This window comes from Phaenicophaeus curvirostris, chromosome 3 (assembly GCF_032191515.1).
Source record: "Phaenicophaeus curvirostris isolate KB17595 chromosome 3, BPBGC_Pcur_1.0, whole genome shotgun sequence".
In the NCBI taxonomy this organism is placed as follows: domain Eukaryota; kingdom Metazoa; phylum Chordata; class Aves; order Cuculiformes; family Cuculidae; genus Phaenicophaeus; species Phaenicophaeus curvirostris.
In genome coordinates, this window is record NC_091394.1 from 98,787,988 (window position 1) to 98,815,309 (window position 27,322).

The window sequence follows — 27,322 nt, forward strand, 5'->3', positions numbered from 1 at the left end:
GCACTGATCCCTGGGGAACCCCACTTGGAACTGGCCTCCAGCTGGAGTTAACTCCATTTACCAGCACTCTCTGGGCCCGGCCATCCAACCAGTTTTCCACCCAGGAGAATGTGCACCCGTCCCGTCCAGAGGCTGACAGTTTCCGAAGCAGAATGCTGTGAGAAGCTGTGTCAAAGGCTGTACTGTAGTCCAAGATAACTACGTCCAGAGCCTTTCCCTCGTCCAGGAGGAGAGTCTCTTTTTCATAGAAGACCATCAGGTTAGTTTGGCAAGACCTGCCTTTCGTGGACCCGTGTTGACTGGGCCTGATCACTCGGTTCTCTTGCACGTGCTTGATGATAGCACTCAAGATCACCTGTTCCATGACTTTCCCTGGCACTGAGGTCAGACTGACAGAGCAGTCTTATTTGCCATCTCTGCCAGGGATGCAGAGAGTGGGATTGAGTGCACCCTCAGCAAGGTGCCAAGTGCCAGGTCCTTGTCCTTGTTTGAGGAACTCCTAGAAAAGTTTATAGGCTGGGCAATGTGTGGATTTTGAGCAGTCCTGTGGAGAAGGACTTGGGGCTCGTGGTGGATGACATACTGACTATGAGCTGGCAATGTGCACTCGTGGCGAAGACTGAGGGTATTCTGGAGTGTGTCACGAAGAGTGTAGCAAGAGGGTTGAATGAGATGCTCCTCCCCATCTACTCTGCCCTAGAGAGGCCGCATAGAATCCTAGAAGAGTTGGGGTTAGAAGGGATGTTAAAGATCATCTAGTTCCATCCCCTTGCCATGGGGAAGGACATCCCACTAGATGAGGTTACCCAAGCCCCTATCCAATCTGGCCTTAAACACGTCCTGGGGTGGAGCATCCCCAGCTCCAGAAACACAAGGAACTATTGGAGAGAGTCCAGTGGAGGCCATGGAGGTGATTAAAAGGGCTGGAGCTTCTCTCTGACGTGGAAAGGCTGAGAGACCTCGGTTGCTTTTGCTTGGAGAAGAGAAGATTGAGAAGAGAAATCATCTGGATGTCTTCCTGTACAGCCTGATTGATGTGACACTGCTGTAGCAGGGGGCTAGCATCGATGATCTACAGAGATGCCTTATTGCCCAACCATTCTGCGATTCTGCTTGCTGTGGTGGCCAGAGAGTCGTCCTGGGGAAGAGTCAAGAGTTTGTTACCTAGGGGAGCTGACATCGGAGGTCTGGATAGCGGTGAGCTAGCATGGGCATGATTCGTCTGGGCAAGCAAAGGGCTCGTGTCATGTTCTGGAAGTGTCTCTCCCCTGCTCTGTATTGTTGTTGTGGCTGGGGATATAAACCATATGAGGAGATTGCAACATCTTTCCAACCACCCCAACGGCCACTGTAGCCTTGGTGTTGTGCTGGGTGAGGTTGGAGGAACTTCAAAAGAAAAGAAGAGAGGAGGCGTCTGAATCTTGAATGCAGGAGAACTTTATTGAGGGGGATAGAAATTGAGAAGGCAGGAGCGATTAGTGGAAGGGATGAGGTCTGAGGCGCAAGGAGGTGCATCCTCAACCCATGGTGTGTCTTCCAGGGTGACGGTGGTCAGTGTCAGGGGTGATGGTGACGACCTTTAGCAGGTGTAGCAGCCGCTCCTGCCACCGAACCAGCCCAGACCTCTGCCACCATAGCAGCCCAGACCTCCCAAGCCATAGCCATAGCCGAAGGCCCCGTTGGAGACAGGCACTCCCTGGTAGCTGAGTTCACTGCCCACGGCAGCCGATGCAGAGGATCCGATGGCGGTGCTCTGAGGGAAGGAGGTGAGGATGGGTCCTGGCAGGGTGACCAGCACGGTGGGAGGCTGGATGACGACGGAGGAGTCCTGGCACTGCCTGACACAGGGCTCGTTGCAGCTGTTGGCCAGCGGGGCGGGTGCGCAGGGGCGGCAGAGGTCGTTGCAGGCCATGGGTGTTGTGTGGAGGGTCCCTGGAAGAGAGGGGGTTGAGCAAGCAGTGGGGTATGGGTGTGCGAGGGGTGATATGTGTGAGGAGGGCAGGGGAGTGGGAAGGCGTGGGATGGGTCTGTGGGGAGCATGACGGTGGGGAGGAGTGTGGGTTGGTGAGGCAGGGAAAGAGCATGGTGGAAGAGAGGGAGGAGGTGGGTCAGGAGGAGGAGGCTCAGGGTGTTGAGGCTCACCTTGTTTAGTGTGGAGGAGAAGGTGTGTGGAGAAGGTTGTGAGGGAGAGAGGTGCTGGACCAGCTTTTATGGTGGTGCACGAGGGGCGGGACACGCTTTGTGCGTGAGTGCATTTTGCAGGCAGCAGCTGTGTCCTGGCCCAGCGTGGCGAGTCATGAGGTGGGGTGTGTTTTCCTTGCCCCAGTTCTTCAATGTCATGTCCTCCTCTTGAGGACGTGTCCACTTGGTGCTGGCGGCATCTTTGAAGCGAGACTCTTAGAGGTAAATGGCTTGGTGCTGATGGTGCATGCCAGGGCAAGCACAAGAGGAGACCAAAGCATTGGAGAGGTGTTATGTTGTCAGTCAGGTCATCACCTGGCACATTTCTTGTGTGGTTTGTGGGTGTTTTGTGATGATCTGACCCCATTTCCTGGCAGCCCGACCCAGCTCAGCCAGAATCAGGACAGGCAGGAAGGTCATCAACATGTCATGTCATCTTCTTGGCCCTGGAGGCAGCTTTTAAGGCAAAGGTTTTGAGGTCAAATTCTTCGTGGTGATGGTGAATGTCTGGGTGGGAAGATGAGGCAATGAAAGCATCGCAGAGTTGGGATGTTGTCAGTGAGGACATCGTGTGGCACTCATGTGGTGTGGTTTGTGGTTACATTGGGAAGAAGGCACCTCATGCAGGCAGACCCAGAGCTGTCAGATACAGAACAGACAAAAATGTTGTGGGTAGTCCTGAGCATGTCGTATCAAAGGGGACGTTGTGTTTGACACGCATCTGTGTCTTCTACATGAAGGTGGCAAGGTTTGTAGATAAGGAAAGGACCAAGGCTGGTGTTTGCCTTGAGTTTTGAGTAAAGCCTTTGATGATTTCTCACCTGTAATGCTCCTACACAAGATAAAAATGTATGTGTTGCCTAAGTGACCAGTGAGGTGGACTGCAAAGTGGTTGAATATTTGAGACCATAGGCTTGAGATAAGTGTCAAGAAATCCCACTGGAGGGAAGTCTCAAGTGGTGTAGCCCAAGACGGGATCGGTGGGTTCCACCCTGTTCCATATCCTCCTCCATGACCTGAGCAGTGCGGTAGAGTGAAGCCACATCAAGGTGGCAGATAATAACCTTCATTTGAAAGAGGCCAAAAAGGGAGACCCAAGCCAACTACCAGCCTGTCAGTGTCACCTCTGTTCCTGGCATGGTCACGAATCCTGGCGGATCCTGCTGGATATTATGTCAAGGAGGATGGAAATTCTGGAGGCGACAGCAGAAAGGCAAGAGGGCTTCGCAAAGTCAAATTGTTCCTGACAAGTATTGAGGCTTTGTGCAATGGGGCTACAGCACTGGGGGAGAAGGGAAGAGCAAGTCATCCCATCTACCTGGCCTTGCGCAAAGCATGTGATACTGTTGAACATAGCGCCCTTGTCTATATCATGGAGAGATGTGGATTTGATGGGTGGATGTCTTGGTGAGTAAGGAATATGCAGGAGCGTTCCACTGAAAATGTTGCGGTCAATGCCTTGATGTCCAGGTGGAGACCAGAGATGTGCGGGGTCCATCTGGTGTCTTTAGGGGGTCGGGGATGCTTTACTGTCTTTGTCAGGAACAAGGAGAGAGGGCTTGAGTGCAGACTTAGTGAGTTTTCAGATGACACCAAGCTGGGTGTTGTGATAGATACCCAAGGGGAAAGGTGTGCCAGCCAGAGGGGCATTGACAGGCTAGCGACACAAACCTGTGCGTACATCATGACACTCCACAAGATCAAGTGTCGAGTTCTTCACCTGGATGGAAGAACTCCTAAAGAAGGATACGGGCTCATTGTTGAATGGATTGTGAGTTGTCCTGTGGAGAAGGACGTGTGCGTAGTGGTGGATGAAAAAATGAACGTGAGCCAGCAATGAGCCCTTGTGGCCAAGGACACCAAGAGTAACCTGGGGAGAATGAAGTAATTTGTAGCAAGCAGGTCAGGGGAGATTCTCCTCCCTGTCTGCTCTGCTGTAGTGAGGCTGCATCTGGGGCCTTGTATCCAGTTCTGGCTCCCCAACTCAAGACAGATAAGGAATGATTGGAGAAATTGCAGCAGAGGCCAAGGCGATGAGGGTACTGGAATTTGTGTCTTATGAGGAGAGGCTGAGAGACGTGGGTGTGTTTACCCTGGAGAAGAGAAGGACGAGGGGCTCCTATCACTGCTTATGACTATCGCCAGGGCCTCGGCCAACAGGAGGGGCCCAGATCATTTTCAGTGTTTCCCTACGACAGGACAAGGGGCATCAGGTACAAAATTGAACTTGTGATGTTCTGGGTGAACATCTGGAAATGCTGTTCTTGTGAGAGTGATGGTGCACTGGAATTGGCTGCCCAGAGGGAGTGGAGTCTTGTTCCCTGGAGATACCGAAATCCAGTCTGGATGCATTCCTGTATAGCCTGATCGAGGTGACCCTGCTTTAGCAGGGGGGTTGGACTGGGAGATCTCCAGAGACCTCTTCCAACCCAACCCAACCATTCTGTGATTCTGCAGTTCTGTGATTTTGCTTCTGTGGTGGGGAGAGAGTCGTCCTGGGGAAGAGAGTCAAGTGTCTGCTTTCCTGGGGAGCTGGCGTCAGAGGTCTGGATAGTGGTGCATGAGCAGGGACAAGCTTTGTCTGGGCAAGCGAAGGGCTTATGTCATGTTCTGGAAGTGTCCCCGTGCTGCTCTGTGTTGTTCTTGTGGCTTGGGACGTAGAGCCTGGGAGGAGCTTGTAATCTCTTTCTAGCCACCCCAATGGCCACTGTAGCCCTGGCTTTGTGCTGGGTGGGGCTGGAAGAAGCTTGGGAGAAGAAAGAAGAGGAGGCTTCTCAGGCTGGGATGCAGGAAAACTTTATTGAGTGGTTGCGGAAATAGAGAAGACAGAAGCGTCAAGTGGAAGGGAGCAAGTTCGAGGCGCAAGGACGTGCATCTTCATCCCATGGTGTGGCTTCCAGGGTGTGAGTGGTTGGTGTCAAGGGTGGTGGAGAGGACCCTTAGCATGGGTAGCAGCCTCTCCTGCCACCGAACCAGCCGAGACCTCTGCCACCATAGCAGCCCAGGCCTCCCAAGCCGTAGCCGTAGCCGTAGCCGAAGGCCGCGTTGGAGACGGGCACTCCCTGGTAGCTGAGTTCACTGCCCACGGCGGCCGATGCGGAGGACCCGACGGCGGTGCTCTGGGGGAAGGAGGTGAGGATGGGTCCTGGCAGGGTGACCTGCACGGTGGGAGGCTGGATGACGACGGAGGAGTCCTGGCACTGCCTGACACAGGGCTCGTTGCAGCTGTTGGCCAGCGGGGCGGGTGCGCAGGGGCGGCAGAGGTCATTGCAGGCCATGGGTGTGGTGTGGAGGGTCCCTGGAAGAGAGGGGGTTGAGCAAGGGTCAGGAGGTTGGTTTGTGAGGAGGACAAGGGAATGGGGAGGCGTTGGGTGGGTCTTTGGGGTTCGTGGTTGTGGGGAGGCCTGTGGGCTGGTGGGTCTGGGAAAGAGCGTGGTGGAAGAGAGGGAGGAGGTGGGTTAGGAGGAGGAGGCTCAGGGAGTTGAGACTCACCTTGTTGAGGGCAGAGGTGTAGGTGTGTGGAGAAGGTTGTGAGGGAGAGAGGTGCTGGACCAGCTTTTATGGTGGTGCGCGAGGGGCGGGACGGGCTTTGTGCATGAGTGCATTTTGCAGGCAGCAGCTGTGTCCTGGCCCAGCGTGGCGAGTCATGAGGTGGGGTGTGTTTTCCTTGCCCCAGTTCTTCAATGTCATGTCCTCCTCTTGAGGACGTGACCACTTGGTATTTGCGGCATCTTTGAAGTGAGAGTGTTAGAGGCTGAAGACTTGGTGCTGCTGACGTGTGTCAGGGCAGGCGCAAGAGGTGACCGAAGCGTAGGAGAGGTGTAATGGTGTCAGTGAGGCCATTGCTTAGCACTTTTGTCGTGTGGTTTGTGGGTGCATTGTGAAGAGGAAATGACAATTGCTGGTAGCCACGCAAACCACTGATCGACGCTGGTCAGAGAAGTTGGTGAGGAGGTATGAATATGGATTTCTGAAGGGGACATCATGCTTGACCAAGCTACGTGTCTTCTGCATTTAAGTGAGTAGGTCTGTAGAGGGGGAAAGAACAAAGGCTTGTGTTTACCTTGAATTTTGAGTGAAACCTTTGGTGTTTTTTCCCCTTGCATCCTCCTAGAAAAGACCGAAATGCATGCTTTGCATAAGTGACCAGCGAGTTGAACTGCAAAGTGGTTGAATGGTTGGGCCCAGGGGCTTGTGATGGGTGGCAGGACATCCTGATGGAGGGAAATCTCCATTAATGTAGCGCAGGAACTGGATCTTTGGGAAGAAATCTGTTCAGCATCCTTCGCAATGACATGAGCGGTGGGATGGAGTGAACCCTCAGCAAGGTGGCAGGTGGTAACTCTCATTTTAAAGATGCCGAAGGGAGACCCAGGTCAACTACCAGCCTGTCAGTGTCACCTCTGTGCCTGCCGTGGTCATGAATCCTGGCAGATCCTGCTAGAAATTACGTGAAGGAAGATGGAAAATCTGGAGGCGACAGCTGAAAGGCAAGAGGGCTTCACAAAAGGCAAATTGTTCCTGACAAGTATTAAGGCTTTCTGCAATGGGACTACAGCGTTGATGGAGAACGGAAGATGAACAGATCTCATCTCTGTGGCCTTGCGCCAAGTACCTGATTCTGTTGCACACAGCACCCTTGTCTCTCTAATGGAGAGATCTGGATTTGATGGGTGGATGTCTTGGTGAGTAAGGAATATGCAGGAGTTTTCCACTCCAAGTGTTGCAGTCAATACCTCAATGTTCAGGTGCAGACCAGTAATGCGCAGTGTCCATCTGGTTTCTGCAGTGGGACCAGGATTATTTACCGTCTTTGTCAGGCACAGGGAGAGTGGGCTTGAGTGCGACTTAGTGAGTTAGCAGATGACACCAAGCTGGGTGTTGTGATGGATACCCAAGAGGAAAGGTGTGGCAGCTAGAGGGGCATTGAGAGGCTAGGGACACAGGCCTGTGTTTGCATCACGAAATTCCACAAGATTAAGTGTCGAGTTCTTCACCTGGATGGAAGAACTCGTAAAGAAGGATATGGGCTCATTGTTGAATGGATTGTGAGTTGTCCTGTGGAGAAGGACATGTGCGTAGTGGTGGATGAAAAACTGAACGTGAGCCAGCAACGAGCCCTTGTGGCCAAGGAGACCAACGGATTCCTGGGGAGCATGAAGTAATGTGTAGCAAGCAGGTCAAGGGAGATTCTCTTCCCCTCTAGTCTGTCGCAGTGAGGCTGCATCTGGAGTCTTGTATCCAGTTCTGGTCTCCCTGTCTCCGAAAGAAAAGGAAAGATTGGAGAAATTGTAGCAGAGGCCAAGGCGATGAGGGTACTGGAATTTGTGTCTTATAAGGATTGGCTGAGAGACATGGGTGTGTTTATCCTGGAGAAGAGAAGGACGAGGGGCTCCTATCAATGCTCATGGATATCGCCAGGGCCTCGGCCAACAGGATGGGCCCAGATCATTTCAAGTGGTGCCCAGCGACAGGACAAGAGCCAATAGGAACAAACCGGATCTTAGGAAGTTCCACATGAACATCTCGGAAAGCTTTTCTTGTAAGAGTGAGGGTGCACTGGTATTGGCTGCCCAGGGAGGGAGTGGAGTCGCCTTCCCCAGATATACTTAAGTCCAATCAGGATGCCTTCCTGTACAGCCTGATCGAGGTGACCCTGCTTTAGCAGGGGGTTAGCTTGGATGATCTCCAGAGATGCCTTCCAACCCAAGCATTCTGCAATTCTACTTGCTATGGTGACCAGAGAGTCGTCCTGAGAAAGAGTCAAGTGTTTGTTACCAAGAGGAGCTGACATCCGAGGTCTGGATAGTGGTGCATGAGCATGGGCATGATTTGCCTGGGCAAGCGAAGGTTTTGTGTCATGTTCTGGAAGTGTCTCTGCGCTGCTCTGCATTGTTGCAGCTGGGGACACAAACCATGCGAGGATATTACAACATTGTTCCAACCACCCAAACGGCCACTGTAGACTCTGTGTTTTGCAGGGTGAGATTGGAGGAACATTGAATGAAAAGAAGAGAGGAGGCCTTCAGGCTGGGATGCAGGAGAACTTTATTGAGGGGGAGTGAAATTGAGAAGGCAGGAGCACCAAGTGGAAGGGAGCAAGTCTGAGGTGCAAGGAGGCGAATCCTCAGTGCATGCTGTGTCTTCCAACGTGTATGTCGCTAGTCTCAGGGGTGGTGGAGAGGACCCTTAGCATGGGTAGCAGCCGCTCCTGCCACCGAACCAGCCGAGACCTCTGCCACCATAGCAGCCCAGGCCTCCCAAGCCGTAGCCGTAGCCATAGCCGAAGGCCCCGTTGGAGACGGGCACTCCCTGGTAGCTGAGTTCACTGCCCACGGCAGCCGATGCGGAGGACCCGACGGCGGTGCTCTGGGGGAAGGAGGTGAGGATGGGTCCTGGCAGGGTGACCTGCACGGTGGGAGGCTGGATGACGACGGAGGAGTCCTGGCACTGCCTGACGCAGGGCTCGTTGCAGCTGTTGGCCAGCGGGGCGGGTGCGCAGGGGCGGCAGAGGTCGTTGCAGGCCATGGGTGTGGTGTGGAGGGTCCCTGGAAGAGAGGGGGTTGAGCAAGCGGTGGGGCATGGGGGTTTCGAGGTGTGGAGTGTGACGAGGGCAGGGCGTGGGTGGGGTCTGTGGGGTTCGTTTTGGTGGGGAGGCATGTGGGATGTGGTAGGTGGGACAGAGCATGGTGGAAGAGAGGGAGGAGGTGGGTCAGGAGGAGGAGGCTCAGGGTTTGAGGCTCACCTTGTTGAGCGTGGAGGAGAAGGTGTACAGAGAAGGTTGTGAGGGAGAGAGGTGCTGGACCAGCTTTTATGGTGGTGCGCGAGGGGCGGGACACGCTTTGTGCATGAGTGCATTTTGCAGGCAGCAGCTGTGTCCTGGCCCAGCGTGGCGAGTCATGAGGTGGGGTGTGTTTTCCTTGCCCCAGTTCTTCAATGTCATGTCCTCCTCTTGAGGACGTGTCCACTCGGTGGTGGCAGCATCTTTGAAGTGAGAGTGTTAGAGGCCAAGCACTTGATGTTGATGGCACGAGTGAGGACAAGCACAGGAGGTGACCAAAGCATTAGAGAGGGTGGGTGTTGCCTGTGAGGTCATCACGTGGCACACAGGTTGTGTGGTTTGCGGCTGCACGATGAAGACGTAACGACAACTGCTGGTAGCCACATAAACCACTGCTCAACCCTGGTCTGAAAAGCTGATGAGGAGGTGTAGACAAGGATGTATGAGGGGAATATCATGCTTGACCAAACTCTGTGTCTTCTAAATTAAGGTGACTAGGTCTGTAGAGGGGGAAAGAACAAAGGTTTGTGTTTACCCTTAATTTTGAGTGAAGCCTTTGATGTTTTCTCTCCTTGCATCCTCCTAGAAAAGACCAAAATGCATGCTTTGCATATATGACCAGCGTGTTGGACTGCCAAGTGGTTGAATGGTTGGGGCCAGAGGCTTGTGATGGGTGGCAGGAAGTCCTGATGGAGGGAAATCTCAATTAATGAAGCCCAGAACTGGATCTTTGGGACCAACCCTGTTCAGCATCCTTCTCAGTGACATGAGCAGTGGGAGTGAGTGAACCCTCAGCCAGGTGCCAGATGGTAGCTCTTATTTTAAAGATGCAAAAGGGAGACCCAGGTCAAGTACCAGCCTTTCAGTGTCACCTCTGTGCCTGACATGGTCATGGATCCTGGCAGATCCTCCTGGAAACTATGCCAAGGTGTGTGGAAATAAAGGAGGCGATTGCTGAAAGCCAAGATGCCTTCCCAAAAGGCAAATTGTTTCTGAGAAATTCGGAGGCTTTTTGCGATGGGTCTACAGTGCAGGTGGAGAAGGGAAGAGGAACGGGACTCAGCTACCTGGCCTTGTGCAAAGCATTTGACAGTGTCTCATGCAACATCCTTGTGTAAATGGAGAGATGTGGATTTTAGAAGCGGACGTCTTGGTGGAGAAGGAATATGCTGGATTCTCCTCCCCATCTACTCTGCCCTAGTGAGGCCGCATAGAATCGTACAATAGGTGGGGTTGGAAGAGACCTTAAAGATCATCTAGTTCCACCCCTCTGCCAGGGGCAGGGACATCCCACTAGATCAGGTAACCCGAGGCCCCATCCAACCTGGCCTTAAACACCTCGAGGGACCGGGCATCCACAACTTCCCTTGGCAACCTGTTCCAGTGTCTGACCACCTCATATCCATTCCCCCTTGTCCTATCACCACAAGCTTTTATGAATAGTCCCTCTCCAGCTTTCTTGCCGTCTCCTTTCAGGTACTGGAAGAACCTTTGTGCATGAGTGCATTTTGCAGGCAGCAGCTGTGTCCTGGCCCGGCCTGGCGAGTCGTGAGGTGGGGTGTGTTTTCCTCGCCCCAGTTCTTCAATGCCATGTCCTCCTCTTGAGGACACATCCACTTAGCCCCTGCGGCAGCTTTGAAGTGAGAGTGTTAGAGGCCCAGGGCTTGTTGTTGATGGCACGTGTCATTGCAGGCACAAGAGGGGACCAAAGCGTGGGAGAGGTGTGGTGTTGTCAGCGAGGCCGGCGCTTGGCACTTGTGTGCTGTGGTTTGCAGGTGCCTTGTGAAAAGGGGACGCGGTTTCCTGGCCACCAGACTCAGCCCTCCGGAACCAGGAGGGAGAAGAAAGTGATGAGTAATCATCAGCATGTATTGACAAAGGGGACGTCGTCCTTGATGAGCAGAAGCTGGTGTTTCCCTTGAGTTTTGAGTAAAAGCTTTGAAGCTTTCTCCCCTTGCATGCTCCTAAACTGGCCAAGAAACTATGTGTTGAGTAGGCAGAGAGTGAGATGGACTGCAAACTGGTTGAATGGCTTTGCCCAGAGGCTTGGGATGAGCGGGACAAAGTCCTGATGCAGGGAAGTCTCAGGTCATGTAGCCCAGGACAGGGATCCATGGGGCGAAGCCTGGTCAACATCCTCCTCAACGACCAGGGTTGTGGGATGCAGATGTTCACCTTTATTTGAAAGAGGGAATCATGAACAAGGAGTGTGGTGATAGGACAAGGAGGAACGGTTTTAAACTCAACGAAACTATATCTAGCCACCTCCCTTGGTGGCACCAATGAAACAGAAAGCATCGCGCTGACTGCTGACACTGCTTCCTTTGCACAGAGTTCCCAGCTTTAGGAAAGCTCTGGGGACGGAGCAGGCAAGCCGTGTGGGCTGAAGTGTCACTGCAGGGAGCAAAGGAGTCATCGTGTCACCTGATGGGGCTGGGGGCTGACGCAGACACCCATGAGTAGGTGTTTGCCTGCTGGTTCCTGGCCTGTTGGTGGCTGATGCTGGCATACGGGCGGTGTGGTAGATGGTGCTTCTTTCTGTGCCCCGGACAGGCTGGCCCCCTGTCAAGCCAGATATCATCTGCAAGCTGGAGCGAGGAGAGACGCCGTGCGTACCAGACCACCCCAGGGCACAGTGCAGGCAGCAGAACCCTGGGCCAGGTGCGTCCCCAGGATCCGCGGGAAGGAGCAGGTCCAGCAGGAGGCACTTAGTACAGGAAGATCCTCTGGTTCCTCTGGTGGCAGCTGCCCTGTGGCAGAGATGGCAGCTCCGTAGTGACAGTGGTGGCAGCCCCTGTCAGCGGTGGCAGCACCCTGATGACAGGGATGGCAGCTCCACAGTGGCATGGGTCACAGTTCCCCAGTGGCAGTGGTGGCAGGTTCCTGGTGCCAGTGGTGGCAGGCCAGGAACCACCAGGCAAACACCTACTCATAGGTGTCTGCGTCAGCCCCCAGCCCCATCAGGTGACACGATGACTCCTTTGCTCCCTGCAGTGACACTTCAGCCCACACGGCTTGCCTGCTCCGTCCCCAGAGCTTTCCTAAAGCTGGGAACTCTGTGCAAAGGAAGCAGCTGAGTGGATATGTCCTCAAGAGGAGGACATGGCATTGAGGAACTGGGGCAAGGAAAACACACCCCACCTCACGACTCGCCAGGCCGGGCCAGGACACAGCTGCTGCCTGCAAAACGCACTCATGCACAAAGGTTCTTCCAGTACCTGAAAGGAGACTGCAAGAAAGCTGGAGAGGGACTATTCATAAAAGCTTGTGGTGATAGGACAAGGGGGAATGGATATGAGCTGGTCAGACACTGGAACAGGTTGCCACGGGAAGTTGCGGATGCCCGATCCCTCGAGCTGTTTAAGGCCAGGTTGGATGGGGCCTCGGGTAACCTGACCTAGTGGGATGTCCCTGCCCCTGGCAGAGGGGTGGAACTAGATGATCTTTAAGGTCCCTTCCAACCTCACCTATTCTACGATTCTATGCGGCCTCACTAGGGCAGAGTAGATGGGGAGGAGAATCCAGCATATTCCTTCTCCACCAAGACGTCCGCACCTAAAATCCACATCTCTCCATTTACACAAGGATGTTGCATGAGACACTGTCACATGCTTTGCACAAGGCCAGGTAGCTGAGTCCCGTTCCTCTTCCCTTCTCCACCTGCACTGTAGACCCATCGCAAAAAGCCTCCGAATTTCTCAGAAACAATTTGCCTTTTGGGAAGGCATCTTGGCTTTCAGCAATCGCCTCCTTTATTTCCACACACCTTGGCATAGTTTCCAGGAGGATCTGCCAGGATCCATGACCATGTCAGGCCCAGACGTGACACTGAAAGGCTGGTACTTGACCTGGGTCTCCCTTTTGCATCTTTAAAATGAGAGTTACCATCTGGCACCTGGCTGAGGGTTCACTCACTCCCACTGCTCATGTCACTGAGAAGGATGCTGAACAGGGTTGGTCCCTAAGATCCAGTTCTGGGCTTCATTAATTGAGTTTTCCCTCCATCAGGACTTCCTGCCACCCATCACAAGCCTCTGGCCCCAACCATTCAACCACTTGGCAGTCCAACACGCTGGTCATATATGCAAAGCATGCATTTTGGTCTTTTCTAGGAGGATGCAAGGAGAGAAAACATCAAAGGCTTCACTCACAATTCAAGATAAACACAAACCTTTGTTCTTTCCCCCTCTACAGACCCTGTCACCTTAATATAGAAGACACAGAGCTTGGTCAAGCATGATATTCCCCTCATACATCCTTGTCTACACCTCCTCATCAACTTTTCAGACCAGGATTGAGCAGTGGTTTATGTGGCTACCAGCAGTTGTCGTTACGTCTTCATCGTGCAGCCGCAAACCACACAACATGTGTGCCATGTGATGACCTCACAGGCAACACCCACCCTCTCTAATGCTTTGGTCACCTCTTGTGCTTGTCCTGACACATGCCATCAACATCAAGTGCTTGGCCTCTAACACTCTCACTTCAAAGATGCCGCCAGCACCGAGTGGACACGTCCTCAAGAGGAGGACAACCTTCTCCACACACCTACACCTCTGCCCTCAACAAGGTGAGTCTCAACTCCCTGAGCCTCCTCCTCCTAACCCATCTCCTCCCTCTCTTCCACCATGCTCTTTCCCAGACCCACCAGCCCACAGGCCTCCCCACCACCACGAACCCCAAAGACCCACCCAACGCCTCCCCATTCCCTTGTCCTCCTCGCAAACCAACATCCTGACCCTTGCTCAACACCCTCTCTTCCAGGGACCCTCCACACCACACCTATGGCCTGCAACGACCTCTGCCGCCCCTGCGCACCCGCCCCGCTGGCCAACAGCTGCAACGAGCCCTGCGTCAGGCAGTGCCAGGACTCCTCCGTCGTCATCCAGCCTTCCACCGCGCTGGTCACCCTGCCAGGACCCATCCTCACCTCCTTCCCCCAGAGCACCGCCGTCGGGTCCTCCGCATCAGCTGCCGTGGGCAGCGAACTCAGCTACCAGGGAGTGCCCGTCTCCAACGGGGCCTTCAGCTACGGCTACGGCTTGGGAGGTCTGGGCTGCTATGGTGGCAGAGGTCTCGGCTGGTTCGGTGGCAGGAGAGGCTGCTACCCATGCTAAGGGTCCTCTCCACCACCCTTGACCCTAACCACCCACCCCCTGGAAGCCACACCATGGGTTGAAGATGCACCTCCTTGCACCTCGAACTTGCTCCCTTCCACTTGACGCTTCTGTCTTCTCTATTTCCACAACCACCAATAAAGTTTTCCTGCATCCCAGCCTGAGAAGCCTCCTCTTCTTTCTTCTCCCAACCTTCTTCCAACCCCACCCAGCACAAAGCCAGGGCTACAGTGGCCATTGGGGTGGGTAGAAAGAGATTACAAGCTCCTCCCAGGCTCTACATCCCCCACCACAACAACAACACAGAGCAGCACAGGGACACTTCCAGAACATGACACAAGCCCTTCACTTGCCCAGACAAAGCTTGACCCTGCTCATGCACCACGATCCAGACCTCTGATGCCAGCTCCCCAGGAAAGCAGACACTTGACTCTCTTCCCCAGGACGACTCTCTCCCCACCTCAGAAGCAAAATCACAGAATTGCAGAATCACAGAATGGTTGGGTTGGGTTGGAAGAGGTCTCTGGAGATCTCCCAGTCCAACCCCCCTGCTAAAGCAGGGTCACCTCGATCAGGCTCTACAGGAATGCATCCAGACTGGATTTCGGTATCTCCAGGGAACAAGACTCCACTCCCTCTGGGCAGCCAATTCCAGTGCACCATCACTCTCACAAGAACAGCATTTCCAGATGTTCACCCAGAACATCACAAGTTCAATTTTGTACCTGATGCCCCTTGTCCTGTCGTAGGGAAACACTGAAAATGATCTGGGCCCCTCCTGTTGGCCTAGGCCCTGGCGATAGTCATAAGCAGTGATAGGAGCCCCTCGTCCTTCTCTTCTCCAGGATAAACACACCCACGTCTCTCAGCCTCTCCTCATAAGACACGAATTCCAGTACCCTCATCGCCTTGGCCTCTGCTGCAATTTCTCCAATCATTCCTTATCTGTCTTGAGTTGGGGAGCCAGAACTGGATACAAGGCCCCAGATGCAGCCTCACTACAGCAGAGCAGACAGGGAGGAGAATCTCCCCTGACCTGCTTGCTACAAATTCCTTCATTCTCCCTAGGTTACTCTTGGTGTCCTTGGCCACAAGGGCTCATTGCTGGCTCACGTTCATTTTTTCATCCACCACTACGCACACGTCCTTCTCCACAGGACAACTCACAATCCATTCAACAATGAGCCCGTATCCTTCTTTAGGAGTTCTTCCATCCAGGTGAAGAACTCGACACTTGATCTTGTGGAGTGTCATGATGTACGCACAGGTTTGTGTCGCTAGCCTGTCAATGCCCCTCTGGCTGGCACACCTTTCCCCTTGGGTATCTATCACAACACCCAGCTTGGTGTCATCTGAAAACTCACTAAGTCTGCACTCAAGCCCTCTCTCCTTGTTCCTGACAAAGACAGTAAAGCATCCCCGACCCCCTAAAGACACCAGATGGACCCCGCACATCACTGGTCTCCACCTGGACATCAAGGCATTGACCGCAACATTTTCAGTGGAACGCTCCTGCATATTCCTTACTCACCAAGACATCCACCCATCAAATCCACATCTCTCCATGATACAGACAAGGGTGCTGTGTGCAACAGTATCACATGCTTTGCGCAAGGCCAGGTAGATGGGATGACTTGCTCTTCCCTTCTCCCCCAGTGCTGTAGCCCCATTGCACAAAGCCTCAATACTTGTCAGGAACAATTTGACTTTGCGAAGCCCTCTTGCCTTTCTGCTGTCGCCTCCAGAATTTCCATCCTCCTTGACATAATATCCAGCAGGATCCGCCAGGATTCGTGACCATGCCAGGAACAGAGGTGACACTGACAGGCTGGTAGGTGGCTTGGGTCTCCCTTTTTGTCCTCTTTCAAATGAAAGTTACTATCTGCCACCTTGATGTGGCTTCACTCTACCGCACTGCTCAGGTCATGGAGGAGGATATGGAACAGGGTGGAACCCACCGATCCCGTCTTGGGCTACACCACTTGAGACTTCCCTCCAGTGGGATTTCTTGACACTTATCTCAAGCCTATGGTCTCAAATATTCAACCACTTTGCAGTCCACCTCACTGGTCACTTAGGCAACACATACATTTTTATCTTGTGTAGGAGCATTACAGGTGAGAAATCATCAAATGCTTTACTCAAAACTCAAGGCAAACACCAGCCTTGGTCCTTTCCTTATCTACAAACCTTGCCACCTTCATGTAGAAGACACAGATGCGTGTCAAACACAACGTCCCCTTTGATACGACACGCTCAGGACTACCCACAACCTTTTTGTCTGTTCTGTGTCTGACAGCTCTGGGTCTGCCTGCATGAGGTGCCTTCTTCCCAATGTAACCACAAACCACACCACATGAGTGCCACACGATGTCCTCACTGACAACATCCCAACTCTGCGATGCTTTCATTGCCTCATCTTCCCACCCAGACATTCACCATCACCACGAAGAATTTGACCTCCAAACCTTTGCCTTAAAAGCTGCCTCCAGGGCCAAGAAGATGACATGACATGTTGATGACCTTCCTGCCTGTCCTGATTCTGGCTGAGCTGGGTCGGGCTGCCAGGAAATGGGGTCAGATCATCACAAAACACCCACAAACCACACAAGAAATGTGCCAGGTGATGACCTGACTGACAACATAACACCTCTCCAATGCTTTGGTCTCCTCTTGTGCTTGCCCTGGCATGCACCATCAGCACCAAGCCTTTTACCTCTAAGAGTCTCGCTTCAAAGATGCCGCCAGCACCAAGTGGACACGTCCTCAAGAGGAGGACATGACATTGAAGAACTGGGGCAAGGAAAACACACCCCACCTCATGACTCGCCACGCTGGGCCAGGACACAGCTGCTGCCTGCAAAATGCACTCACGCACAAAGCGTGTCCCGCCCCTCGTGCACCACCATAAAAGCTGGTCCAGCACCTCTCTCCCTCACAACCTTCTCTGCACACCTTCTCCTCTGCCCTCAACAAGGTGAGTCTCAACTCCCTGAGCATCCTTCTCCTGTCCCACCTCCTCCCTCTCTTCCACCACGCTCTGTCCCAGCCTCACCAGCCCACACGCCTCCCCACCACCACGAACCCCACAGACACACCCTACGCCTCCCCACTCCTCTGCCCTCCTGACACTTTACCCCTCGCAAACCAACCTCCTGACCCTTGCTCAACACCCTCTCTTCCAGGGACCCTCCACACCACACCCATGGCCTGCAACGACCTCTGCCGCCCCTGCGCACCCGCCCCGCTGGCCAACAGCTGCAACGAGCCCTGCGTCAGGCAGTGCCAGGACTCCTCCGTCGTCATCCAGCCTCCCACCGTGCTGGTCACCCTGCCAGGACCCATCCTCACCTCCTTCCCCCAGAGCACCGCCGTCGGATCCTCCGCATCGGCTGCCGTGGGCAGCGAACTCAGCTACCAGGGAGTGCCCGTCTCCAACGGGGCCTTCGGCTATGGCTATGGCTTGGGAGGTCTGGGCTGCTATGGTGGCAGAGGTCTGGGCTGGTTTGGTGGCAGGAGCGGCTGCTACACCTGCTAAAGGTCGTCACCATCACCCCTGACACTGACCACCCACACCCTGGAAGACACACCATGGGTTGAGGATGCACCTCCTTGCGCCTCAGACCTCATCCCTTCCACTAATCGCTCCTGCCTTCTCAATTTCTATCCCCCTCAATAAAGTTCTCCTGCATTCAAGATTCAGACACCTCCTCTCTTCTTTTCTTTTGAAGTTCCTCCAACCTCACCCAGCACAACAAGGCTACAGTGGCCGTTGGGGTGGTTGGAAAGATGTTGCAATCTCCTCATATGGTTTATATCCCCAGCCACAACAACAATACAGAGCAGGGCAGAGACACTTCCAGAACATGACACAAGCCCTTTGCTTGCCCAGACAAATCATGCCCATGCTAGCTCACCACTATCCAGACCTCCGATGTCAGCTCCCCTAGGTAACAAACTCTTGACTCTTCCCCAGGACGACTCTCTGGCCACCACAGCAAGCAGAATCACAGATTGGTTTGGCAATAAGGCATCTCTGTAGATCATCGATGCTAGCCCCCTGCTACAGCAGTGTCACATCAAACAGGCTGTACAGGAAGGCATCCAGATGATTTCTCTTCTCAATCTTCTCTTCTCCAAGCAAAAGCAACCGAGGTCTCTCAGCCTTTCCACGTCAGAGAGAAGCTCCAGCCCTTTTAATCACCTCCATGGCCTCCACTGGACTCTCTCCAATAGTTCCTTGTGTTTCTGGAGCTGGGGATGCTCCACCCCAGGACGTGTTTAAGGCCAGATTGGATAGGGGCTTGGGTAACCTCATCTAGTGAGATGTCCTTCCCCATGGCAAGGGGATGGAACTAGATGATCTTTAACATCCCTTCTAACCCCAGCTCTTCTAGGATCCTATGCGGCCTCTCTAGGGCAGAGTAGATGGGGAGGAGCATCTCATTCAACCCTCTTGCTACACTCTTCGTGACACACTCCAGAATACCCTCAGTCTTCGCCACGAGTGCACATTGCCGGCTCATAGTCAGTATGTCATCTAGGAGTTCCTCAAACAAGGACAAGGACCTGGCACTTGGCACCTTGCTGAGGGTGCACTCAATCCCACTCTCTGCATCCCTGGCAGAGATGGCAAATAAGACTGCTCTGTCAGTCTGACCTCAGTGCCAGGGAAAGTCATGGAACAGGTGATCTTGAGTGCTATCATCAAGCACATGCAAGAGAACCGAGTGATCAGGCCCAGTCAACACGGGTCCACGAAGGGCAGGTCTTGCCAAACTAACCTGATAGTCTTCTATGAAAAAGAGACTCTCCTCCTGGACGAGGGAAAGGCTCTGGACATAGTTATCTTGGACTACAGTACAGCCTTTGACACAGTTTCTCACAGCATTCTGCTTCGGAAACTGTCAGCCTCTGGACGGGACGGGTGCACATTCTCCTGGGTGGAAAACTGGTTGGATGGCTGGGCCCAGAGAGTGCTGGTAAATGGAGTTAACTCCAGCTGGAGGCCAGTTCCAAGTGGGGTTCCCCAGGGATCAGTGCTGGGCCCAGCCCTCTTCAATGTCTTTATCAATGGCCTGGATGAAGGCATCGAGTGCACCCTTAGCAAGTTTGCGGATGACACTAAGCAGGGTGGAAGTGTCGATCTGCTGGAGGGATCTGAACAGGCTGGACCACTGGGCTGAGACCGGTGGCAGGAGGTTTAACAAGGCCAAGTGCCGGGTCCTGCACTTGGGGCACAACAACCCTGTGCAGCTCCAGACTAGAAGGCTGGCTAGAAAGCTGCCTGGAGGAGAAGGACCTGGAGGTGTTGGTTGACAGCGACTGAACATGAGCCAGCAGGGGCCCAGGTGGCAAGAAGGCCAATGGCATCTTGGCTTGGATCAGAAACAGCGTGACCAGCAGCCACAGGGAGGTTTCTCTGCCTTTCTACTCAGCACTGGTGAGACCGCTCCTTGAATCCTGTGTTCAGTTCTGGGCCCCTCACCACAAGAAGGATGTTGAGGCTCTCAAACGAGTCCAACGAAGAGCGACAAAGCTGGTGAAGGGCCTGGAGAACAAGTCTTATGAGGAGCAGCTGAGAGAGCTGGGGTTGTTTAGCCTGTCGAAGACGAGGCTGAGGGGAGACCTCATTGCTCTCTACAACTACCTGAAAGCAGGTTGTGGAAAGGAGGGAGCTGGCCTCTTCTCCCAAGTGACAGGGGACAGGATAAGAGGGAATGGCCTCAAGCTGCACCAGGAGAGGTTCAGTCTTGAAATCAGGAAAAAACATTTCATGGAAAGGGTCATTGGGCACTGGAACAGGCTGCCCAGGGAGGTGGTTGAGTCACCTTCTCTGGAGGTGTTTAAAAGACGAGTGGATGAGGTGCTGAGGGGCATGGTTTAGTGACTGATAGGAAAGGTTGGACTTGATGATCTACTGGGTCTTTTCCAACCGAGTCATTCTGTGATTCTATAAAAAATGAAAGGAATCCTAAGAACTCCCTGGAAAAGAACCGAGAGAAAGAGAAATCCTCTCATTTAAAGGCCATCTCCATTTCATAGTTTAATGAGATGGATCACCTTGAAAAGGCAAGAGGCAATATCTCAGCAGAAATGGAAATCAAAACTAATGACACTGCAGACGCCCTCACAGCTATTCAAGCTGAAGTGACATCACTGAGCAAAGCGGTCTTACAAAACCAAATGGGTTTAGAGATATTAACGGTGCAAATGGGAGGAGTATGTACCTTAATAAACACAAGTTGCTGCACCTACACTAACCTATCCGGAAAGGTGACAAAAGCCATAGATGAAATCCGGAAACAAACCAAGGTTTTACACAAAGCAGCACAAGACAGTAACTATTCTGGTGTTACTGAACTATGGGAAAAGCTCACCTCTTGGTTACCTAACTTTCTTTGCCTTAGACAATTGTTTGCTTTGATAGTTCCTTTAATGATTTTAGGGCTTTTATTGCATTTTATAGTTAAATGTTGTATTTATTAAATGTATGTTGTACTGGAGGGGTTATTAATGATTACAAACAATGGAAAAAACATCAACTTTGCCAGAAGACAGAATCAAGAAAACACTTTAAGAAGAGGGTCAATACGGAAAGCAGCCTTTAAATAAGTAAAAGACTTTACTAACAGGCTAGACAAAGGTGGGAAATGAAACAAGGCATTCTTCAAACAAGGCATCCTTCCAAATAAGAAAGTGTTATCAGGAGCACCGGGTGCTCAAGCCAGAGCTGTGCGGTAGTGCTCCAGTGAGCAAGGAGACCGTCCAAGGAGTAAGTAGCTGCTTGTTACAGAATACGGTGTGCAAGCTAGGAGGAGAACCCCCTTGCACCCCAGCACTGCTAATAAAACACACCTCCTTTATAACTCTCCTGAGTTGTTAAGTTTGATTCTGTGTCTCAGCCAGACGCTGAGCAGCAGATTCGGGGGGCACTGAGCTACGGAGGCAGCTGCAGGCTGGGAGTGCTGGGGGTGCACTCACGAGCCACCATGGGCCCCTCGTCCTTTAACTGCTCCTTGCAGCTGCCGCACTGCAGGGACCTGGCCTCTGTCCACCCCCTCGCCTGAGAAGGACTATCCTCCTCCTGTCTGTCGCCCTCAGCACCACTCGCAGGCCCTGCTGCACCCATGGTTGTTTATTCACGTTCTAATTCTGGCTGTAGGTCTTGTCACACTCGCCACACTCCCAGGGCTTCTTCCTTGCGTGGATGCACTGGTGGTTGACTACAGCTTGCGTCCCTCAGAAGTGGAGGTTGCAGTGGCTCAGGCCAAGGGACGCTCACTGGTGTGGATGTGCTGGTGCCTGATCAGAGAGCCCTTCCTGCTGAAGCTCTCGCCACAGTCGGTGCAGGCAAAGGGCCGCTCACCGGTGTGGATGCGCTGGTGACTGATCAGGGAGCGCTTCTGTCTGAAGCTCTTCCCGCAGTCAGCACAGGCAAAGGGCTGCTCGGCAGTGTGGATACGCTGGTGACTGATCAGGGAGCTCTTCTCTCTGAAGCTCTTGCCGCAGTCAGCACAGGCAAAGGGCCGCTCGCCAGTGTGGATGCGCTGGTGAGTTAGGAGGCTGGCCTTGTATCTGAACCTCTTGTCACAATGGGCACAGGCAAAGGGCCGCTCGCCAGTATGGATGCGTTGGTGTTCGGTCAGCTTGGCCTTGCGTCTGAAGCTCTTCCCGCAGTCTGTACAGCTAAAGGGCTGCTTCCCCCTCTGGCTCCTCTTCTGCATGGCCAGGGCTGTCCGGCCCCTCAAGTTCTTGTTGCACTTGGAAGGGTTCTTCTCCAGCTGCTGAGGGTCCAGCACATCGTGGAGGTGAGGGTGCACTGATATGTCCCCCCGACTCCCACTCAGCTCCCATTCAGGTGAGCCCGCACCGTGCCTGCTGCTTGACCTGCTCCTTCCCACGGACGCCTGGGACACGCCTGGCACAGGGCTCCGGTGCCTCTGCAGCGCCCCAGGGGGGTCTGGCACACATGGCGTCTGCCCTCGCTCCAGCTTGCAGATGATATCTGGCTTGATGGTGACCCAGCCTGTTGGGGAACAGACAGAAGCACCCTGTGTCACGCTGCCCAGAAAGTAGCATGAACCCCCAGCACCCACAACCCCAACAGCCACAGCCCAAACGTCTCCTCCCACTCCACTCCTCCCTCACCATTCAACCCGGCTACCATTCATCCTCCCTTCCCTTCCCTGCGCCTACAGCCTCCCCTCGCATCACCCTCGTCACCTTCGCTGCTCTCCTGCACACAGGACGCCAACAAAGGGCTCAAAGTGGCAAAAGGAGAGGTTAAGACCAGACTCGGGGAAGCATTTCTTCCCAGAGGGGGCTCAAACCCTAAAACAAGCTTCCCAGAGACCCGCTCAAGGCCCTACGGCCGTAAGGCTTGGAGAGGCATTTGGACAATGTCCATAATCCCGTGATTTAACAGCTGCTCATCCCTGAAGGGCTCAGGCACTTGGACCCAGGAAGCCCCGTAGATGCCTTTCTACTGAAAATGGATCCCATCCCACCCCACCCCATCCCATCTCACCCCACCCCATCCCATCCCACCCCATCCCATCCCACCCCACCCCATCCCTCCAGCCCAGCAGAGCCGCAGAGAGTCCTCACCCAGCGAGGCGACCATCTCGTAGGTGTCCAGCATCACCTCCCGGTAGAGCCGCCGCTGCCAGCCCGTCAGCTCTGCCCACTCCTCGCGGCACAAGTAGATGGCCACCTCCTCGAACGGCCCCGCCATCTGCAGCAAGAAGCACGCCCGGCTCAGCACTAGCGAGGCTCGGTCCCAGCCCGCCAGGAAGAGGCGGAACCCGTGGGGAGAGACCAATTGTGCGACGGAAACGCTTCGCCTCCAGTCGGTTCTTTCCGGCGCTGGAGCTGCAGGCAGAGGGGGGTGGCGGGGAGGCGAGGCGGGGAGTCTTTCTGGGCCCCCCTTCCTTCTCGTGCGAGCAGCAGGGCTCGAGGTGCTTTTCGGCAGGCGTGTGGGGCGGCATCCGGAGCGTCCCCGCTGCCTCTGGCCGGAGCGATCTCGGGGCGAGGCTCCGTCTCCCCGGCGAGAGGCAGCGGCGCGGGGTCCAGGCTGCTCCGGCAAGGGGGGGTCAAGGGCAGGCGGCGCAGGGGCTGCGGCTTCCAGCGCGGGGGAGGGAGAGGGCGCAGCCCCCGCTGCTCTGGCGGGGGTCCCTAAGGGGGCTGGGGCCGGGGAGAGCTGCCTCGAAGGGTGCCAGCTGTGCCCGTGTCCCTGCTGCGCCTCTCCAGGGGGAGCTGGGACCCAGCATCCCAGCATGGGGCTGGGCAGGGACCCAGCATCCCAGCTTCGGGATATCTTCTCTCAGTGGGCACTGGAGAGGGAAAGACATGGTCTCAGGGTAGAAGATGTATGTGGAGATCTCTGGATTGATGTCACAGCCAGAAAGAACGATGGGGCTGGAGTGGAAAGGGGTGTGATTTGGGCACGAGTGGGGAATTGCCGGGGTTCAGCTGAGCTCGATCCCCCTGGGCTGCCGGTTCTCAGTGTGGCAGTGTCAGGGTTTGGGCAGAGGGTTCCAGGCAAGGCACAGCGGGGCGTGCTGAGCCGGGCGTGCTTCTTGCTGCAGATGGCGGGGCCGTTCGAGGAGGTGGCCATCTACTTGTGCCGCGAGGAGTGGGCAGAGCTGACGGGCTGGCAGCGGCGGCTCTACCGGGAGGTGATGCTGGACACCTACGAGATGGTCGCCTCGCTGGGTGAGGACTCTCTGCGGCTCTGCTGGGCTGGGCTGGAGGCAGAATTGCCACGTGGACCTGAGCTGGAGGCCTTGGGAGGGAACATGCAGCTGTGGGCATTGCTGCCTGAGTGCTGATGTTGGGGTTGGGACTGCAGGTTTTCCCCTGGCAGGCAGCCTCGTGTGCAGAGCGGTCGTGGTAGAGAGGATGGGATGGGATGGGATGGGATGGGATGGGATGGGATGGGATGGGATGGGATGGGATGGGATGGGATGGGAGGGGAGGGGATGGAATGGGATGGGATGGGATGGGATGGGAGGGGATGGGGTTCGATGGGGTGGGATGGGATGCGATGGGGTGGGATGGGATGGGATGCGATGGGGTGGGGTGGGATGGGATGGGATGGGAGGGGAGGGGATGGGACGGGATGGGATGGGAGGGGATGGGATGGAATGGGGTGGGGTGGGATGGGAGGGGATGGAGTTCGATGGGGTGGGATGGGGTGGGATGGGATGGGGTGGGATGGGATGGGATCCATTTTCAGTGGAAAGGGACCTACGAGGCTTCCTGGGTCCAAGTGCCTGAGCCCTTCAGGGATGAGCAGCTGTTAAATCATGGGATTATGGACATAGTCCAAATGCCTCTCGAATCCCGACAGGCTTAGGGCATCAAGCAGGTCTCCGGGAAGCTTGTTTTAGGGTTTGAGCCCCCTCTGGGAAGAAATGCTTCCCCGAGTCTGGTCTTAACCTCTCCTTTTGCCACTTTGAGCCCTTTGTTGGCGTCCTGTGTGCAGGAGAGCAGCGAAGGTGACGAGGGTGATGCGAGGGGAGGCTGTAGCGCAGGGAAGGGAAGGGAGGATGAATGGTAGCCGGGTTGAATGGTGAGGGAGGAGCGGAGTGGGAGGAGACGTTTGGGCTGTGACTGTTGGGGTTGTGGGTGCTGGGGGTTCATGCTACTTTCTGGGCAGCGTGACACAGGGTGCTTCTGTCTGTTCCCCAACAGGCTGGGTCACCATCAAGCCAGATATCATCTGCAAGCTGGAGCGAGGGCAGACGCCATGTGTGCCAGACCCCCCTGGGGCGCTGCAGAGGCACCGGAGCCCTGTGCCAGGCGTGTCCCAGGCGTCCGTGGGAAGGAGCAGGTCAAGCAGCAGGCACAATGGTTGCTCACCTGAATGGGAGCTGAGTGGGAGTCGGGGGGATATATCAGTGCACCCTCACCTCCACGATGTGCTGGACCCTCAGCAGCTGGAGAAGAACCCTTCCAAGTCCAACAAGAACTTCAGAAGCCGGACAGCCCTGGCCATCCAGAAGTGGAGCTACAGGGGCGAGCGGCCCTTTACCTGTGCTGACTGCGGGAAGAGCTTCAGACACAAGGCCATCCTGACCGAACACCAACGCATCCACACTGGCGAGCGGCCCTTTGCCTGTGCCCATTGTGAAAAGAGGTTCAAAAAAAGGGCCAACCTCCTAACTCACCAGCTCATCCACACTGGCGAGCGGCCCTTTGCCTGTACTGACTGCAACAGGCGCTTCAGAAAGAAGAGCAACCTGATAGAACACCAGCGCATCCACACCGGTGAGCGGCCCTTCATCTGTGCTGACTGCAACAGGAGCTTCACAAAGAAGAGCATCCTGATAGAACACCAGCGCATCCACACGGGTGAGAGGCCCTTTGCCTGTGCTGACTGCGGAAAGAGCTTCAGAGAGAAGAGCCACCTGATCAGTCACCAGCGCATCCCCACGGGCCAGCGCCCCTTTGCCTGTGCTGACTGCGGAAAGAGCTTCTGCCACCAGAATTCCCTGACCAAGCACCAGCTCATCCATACTGGCACATGCCCCTTCACCTGTGCTGAGTGCGGAAAGGGCTTCAGAGCGAAGAGCTCCCTGATCGCTCATCAGCGCATCCACACGGGTGAGCGCCCCTTTGCCTGCACTGAATGCAACAGGGGCTTTGTCCAAAAGGGCCACTTGAACAGCCATCTGCGCATCCACACTGGCGAGCGCCCATTCACCTGCACCGACTGTGGCGAGAGCTTCAGCAGGAAGGCCTCTCTGATGAGGCACCAGCATATCCACACCAGTGAGCGTCCCTTGGCCTGAGCCACTGCAACCTCCACTTCTGAGGGACGCAAGCTGTAGTCAACCACCAGTGCATCCACGCAAGGAAGAAGCCCTGGAAGTGTGGCGAGTGTGACAAGACCTACAGCCAGAATTAGAATGTGAATAAACAACCATGGGTGCAGCAGGGCCTGCGAGTGGTGCTGAGGGCGACAGACAGGAGGAGGATAGTCCTTCTCAGGCGAGGGGGTGGACAGAGGCCAGGTCCTTGCAGTGCGGCAGCTGCAAGGAGCAGTTAAAGGACGAGGGGCCCATGGTGGCTCATGAGTGCACCCCCAGCACTCCCAGCCTGCAGCTGCCTCCGTAGCTCAGTGACCCCCGAATCTGCTGCTCAGCGTCTGGCTGAGACGCGGAATCGAACTTATCAACTCGGGAGAGTTATAAAGGAGGTGTGTTTTATTAGCAGTGCTGGGGTGCAAGGGGGTTCTCCTCCTAGCTTGCACACCGTATTCTGTAACAAGCAGCTACTTACTCCTTGGACGGTCTCCTTGCTCACTGAAGCACTACCGCACAGCTCTGGCTTGAGCACCCGGTGCTCCTGATAACACTTTCTTGTTTGGAAGGATGCCTTGTTTTGAAGAATGCCTTGTTTCAATTCCCACCTTTGTCTAGCCTGTTAGTAAATTCTTCTACTTATTTAAAGGCTCCTTTCTGTATTGACGCTCTTCTTATTTTCTCAATTCTGTCTCCTGGCAAAGTTGATGTTTTTCCATTGTTTGTAATCATTAATAGCCCCTTCAGTACAAGTTATTAAACATTTAGCTATAAAATGCAATAAAAGCCCTAAAATCATTAAAGCAACTATCAAAGCAAACAATTGTCTAAGGCAAAGAAAGTTAGGTAACCAAGAGGTGAGCTTTTCCCACAGTTCAGTAAAAGCAAAAGAATTACTGTCTTGTGCTGCTTCGTGTAAAACCTTGGTTTGTTTCCCAATGTCATCTATGGCTTCTGTCACCATTCCGGATTGGTTAGTGTAGGTGCAGCAACTTGTGTTTATTAAGGTACATACTCCTCCCATTTGCACCGTTAATATCTCTAAACCCATTTGATTTTGTAAGACCGCTTTGCTCAGTGATGTCACTTCAGCTTGAATAGCTGTGAGGGCGTCTGCAGTGTCATTAGTTTTGATTTCCATTTCTGCTGAGGAATCTCATAAAATTATGAAATTGAGATGGCCTTTTGATGAGCGGATTACTCTTTCTCTTGGTTCTTATCCAGGGAGTTCTTAGGATTCCTTTCAGTTTTTATAGAATCACAGAATGACTCGGTTGGAAAAGACCCAGTAGATCATCAAGTCCAACGTTTCTTATCAGTCACTAAACCATGGCCCTCAGCAGCTCATCCACCAGTCTTTTAAACACCTCCAGAGAAGGTGACTCAACCACCTCCCTGGGCAGCCTGTTCCAGTGCCCAACGACCCTTTCCAT

At 54.2% G+C, this 27,322-nt stretch overlaps 7 protein-coding genes across 8 annotated transcripts in view; 2 read left to right on the forward strand and 5 right to left on the reverse strand.

Annotated features, from left to right (window-relative positions):
• The window catches only part of LOC138719451 (feather keratin-like), a 72,080-nt gene extending 66,375 nt beyond the window's left edge, over positions 1 to 5,705 (reverse strand). Inside the window, exon 1 of one of the 2 annotated variants that reach the window (XM_069854796.1) lies at positions 2,143 to 2,166. The gene's annotated coding sequence lies outside the window, so the exon portion shown is untranslated. Of the gene's footprint in view, positions 1 to 2,142; positions 2,167 to 5,673 lie in introns of those variants that run through there. The other variant, XM_069854798.1, reaches the window with a different exon arrangement.
• The window catches only part of LOC138719462 (feather keratin-like), a 101,496-nt gene that overhangs the window by 47,674 nt on the left and 26,500 nt on the right, over positions 1 to 27,322 (forward strand). The window lies entirely within an intron of this gene.
• Positions 1,433 to 1,912, reverse strand: LOC138719458 (feather keratin-like). Its single transcript, XM_069854806.1, has one exon. The coding sequence runs from the start codon at positions 1,910 to 1,912 to the stop codon at positions 1,580 to 1,582; it is 333 nt and encodes a 110-aa protein (XP_069710907.1). The 3' UTR covers positions 1,433 to 1,579.
• On the reverse strand, positions 5,121 to 5,459 carry LOC138719454 (feather keratin-like). Its single transcript, XM_069854802.1, has one exon. The coding sequence runs from the start codon at positions 5,457 to 5,459 to the stop codon at positions 5,121 to 5,123; it is 339 nt and encodes a 112-aa protein (XP_069710903.1).
• LOC138719452 (feather keratin-like) lies at positions 8,355 to 8,728 on the reverse strand. The gene has a single exon (XM_069854800.1). It carries the CDS (start codon positions 8,707 to 8,709, stop codon positions 8,371 to 8,373), a length of 339 nt encoding a protein of 112 aa, XP_069710901.1. The 5' UTR covers positions 8,710 to 8,728; the 3' UTR covers positions 8,355 to 8,370.
• LOC138719447 (zinc finger protein 157-like) lies at positions 20,469 to 22,912 on the reverse strand. Its single transcript, XM_069854788.1, has 2 exons — positions 22,690 to 22,912; positions 20,469 to 22,108 (listed from the first exon to the last, which is right to left on the reverse strand). Exons 1-2 carry the CDS (start codon positions 22,814 to 22,816, stop codon positions 21,345 to 21,347), a joined length of 891 nt encoding a protein of 296 aa, XP_069710889.1. The 5' UTR covers positions 22,817 to 22,912; the 3' UTR covers positions 20,469 to 21,344.
• LOC138718480 (gastrula zinc finger protein XlCGF57.1-like) lies at positions 23,535 to 26,692 on the forward strand. The gene is given in 4 exon segments (XM_069852986.1): positions 23,535 to 23,887; positions 24,544 to 24,581; positions 24,778 to 25,872; positions 25,875 to 26,692. Coding segments are annotated over 4 exon segments (1,470 nt in total). The 5' UTR covers positions 23,535 to 23,669; the 3' UTR covers positions 25,994 to 26,692.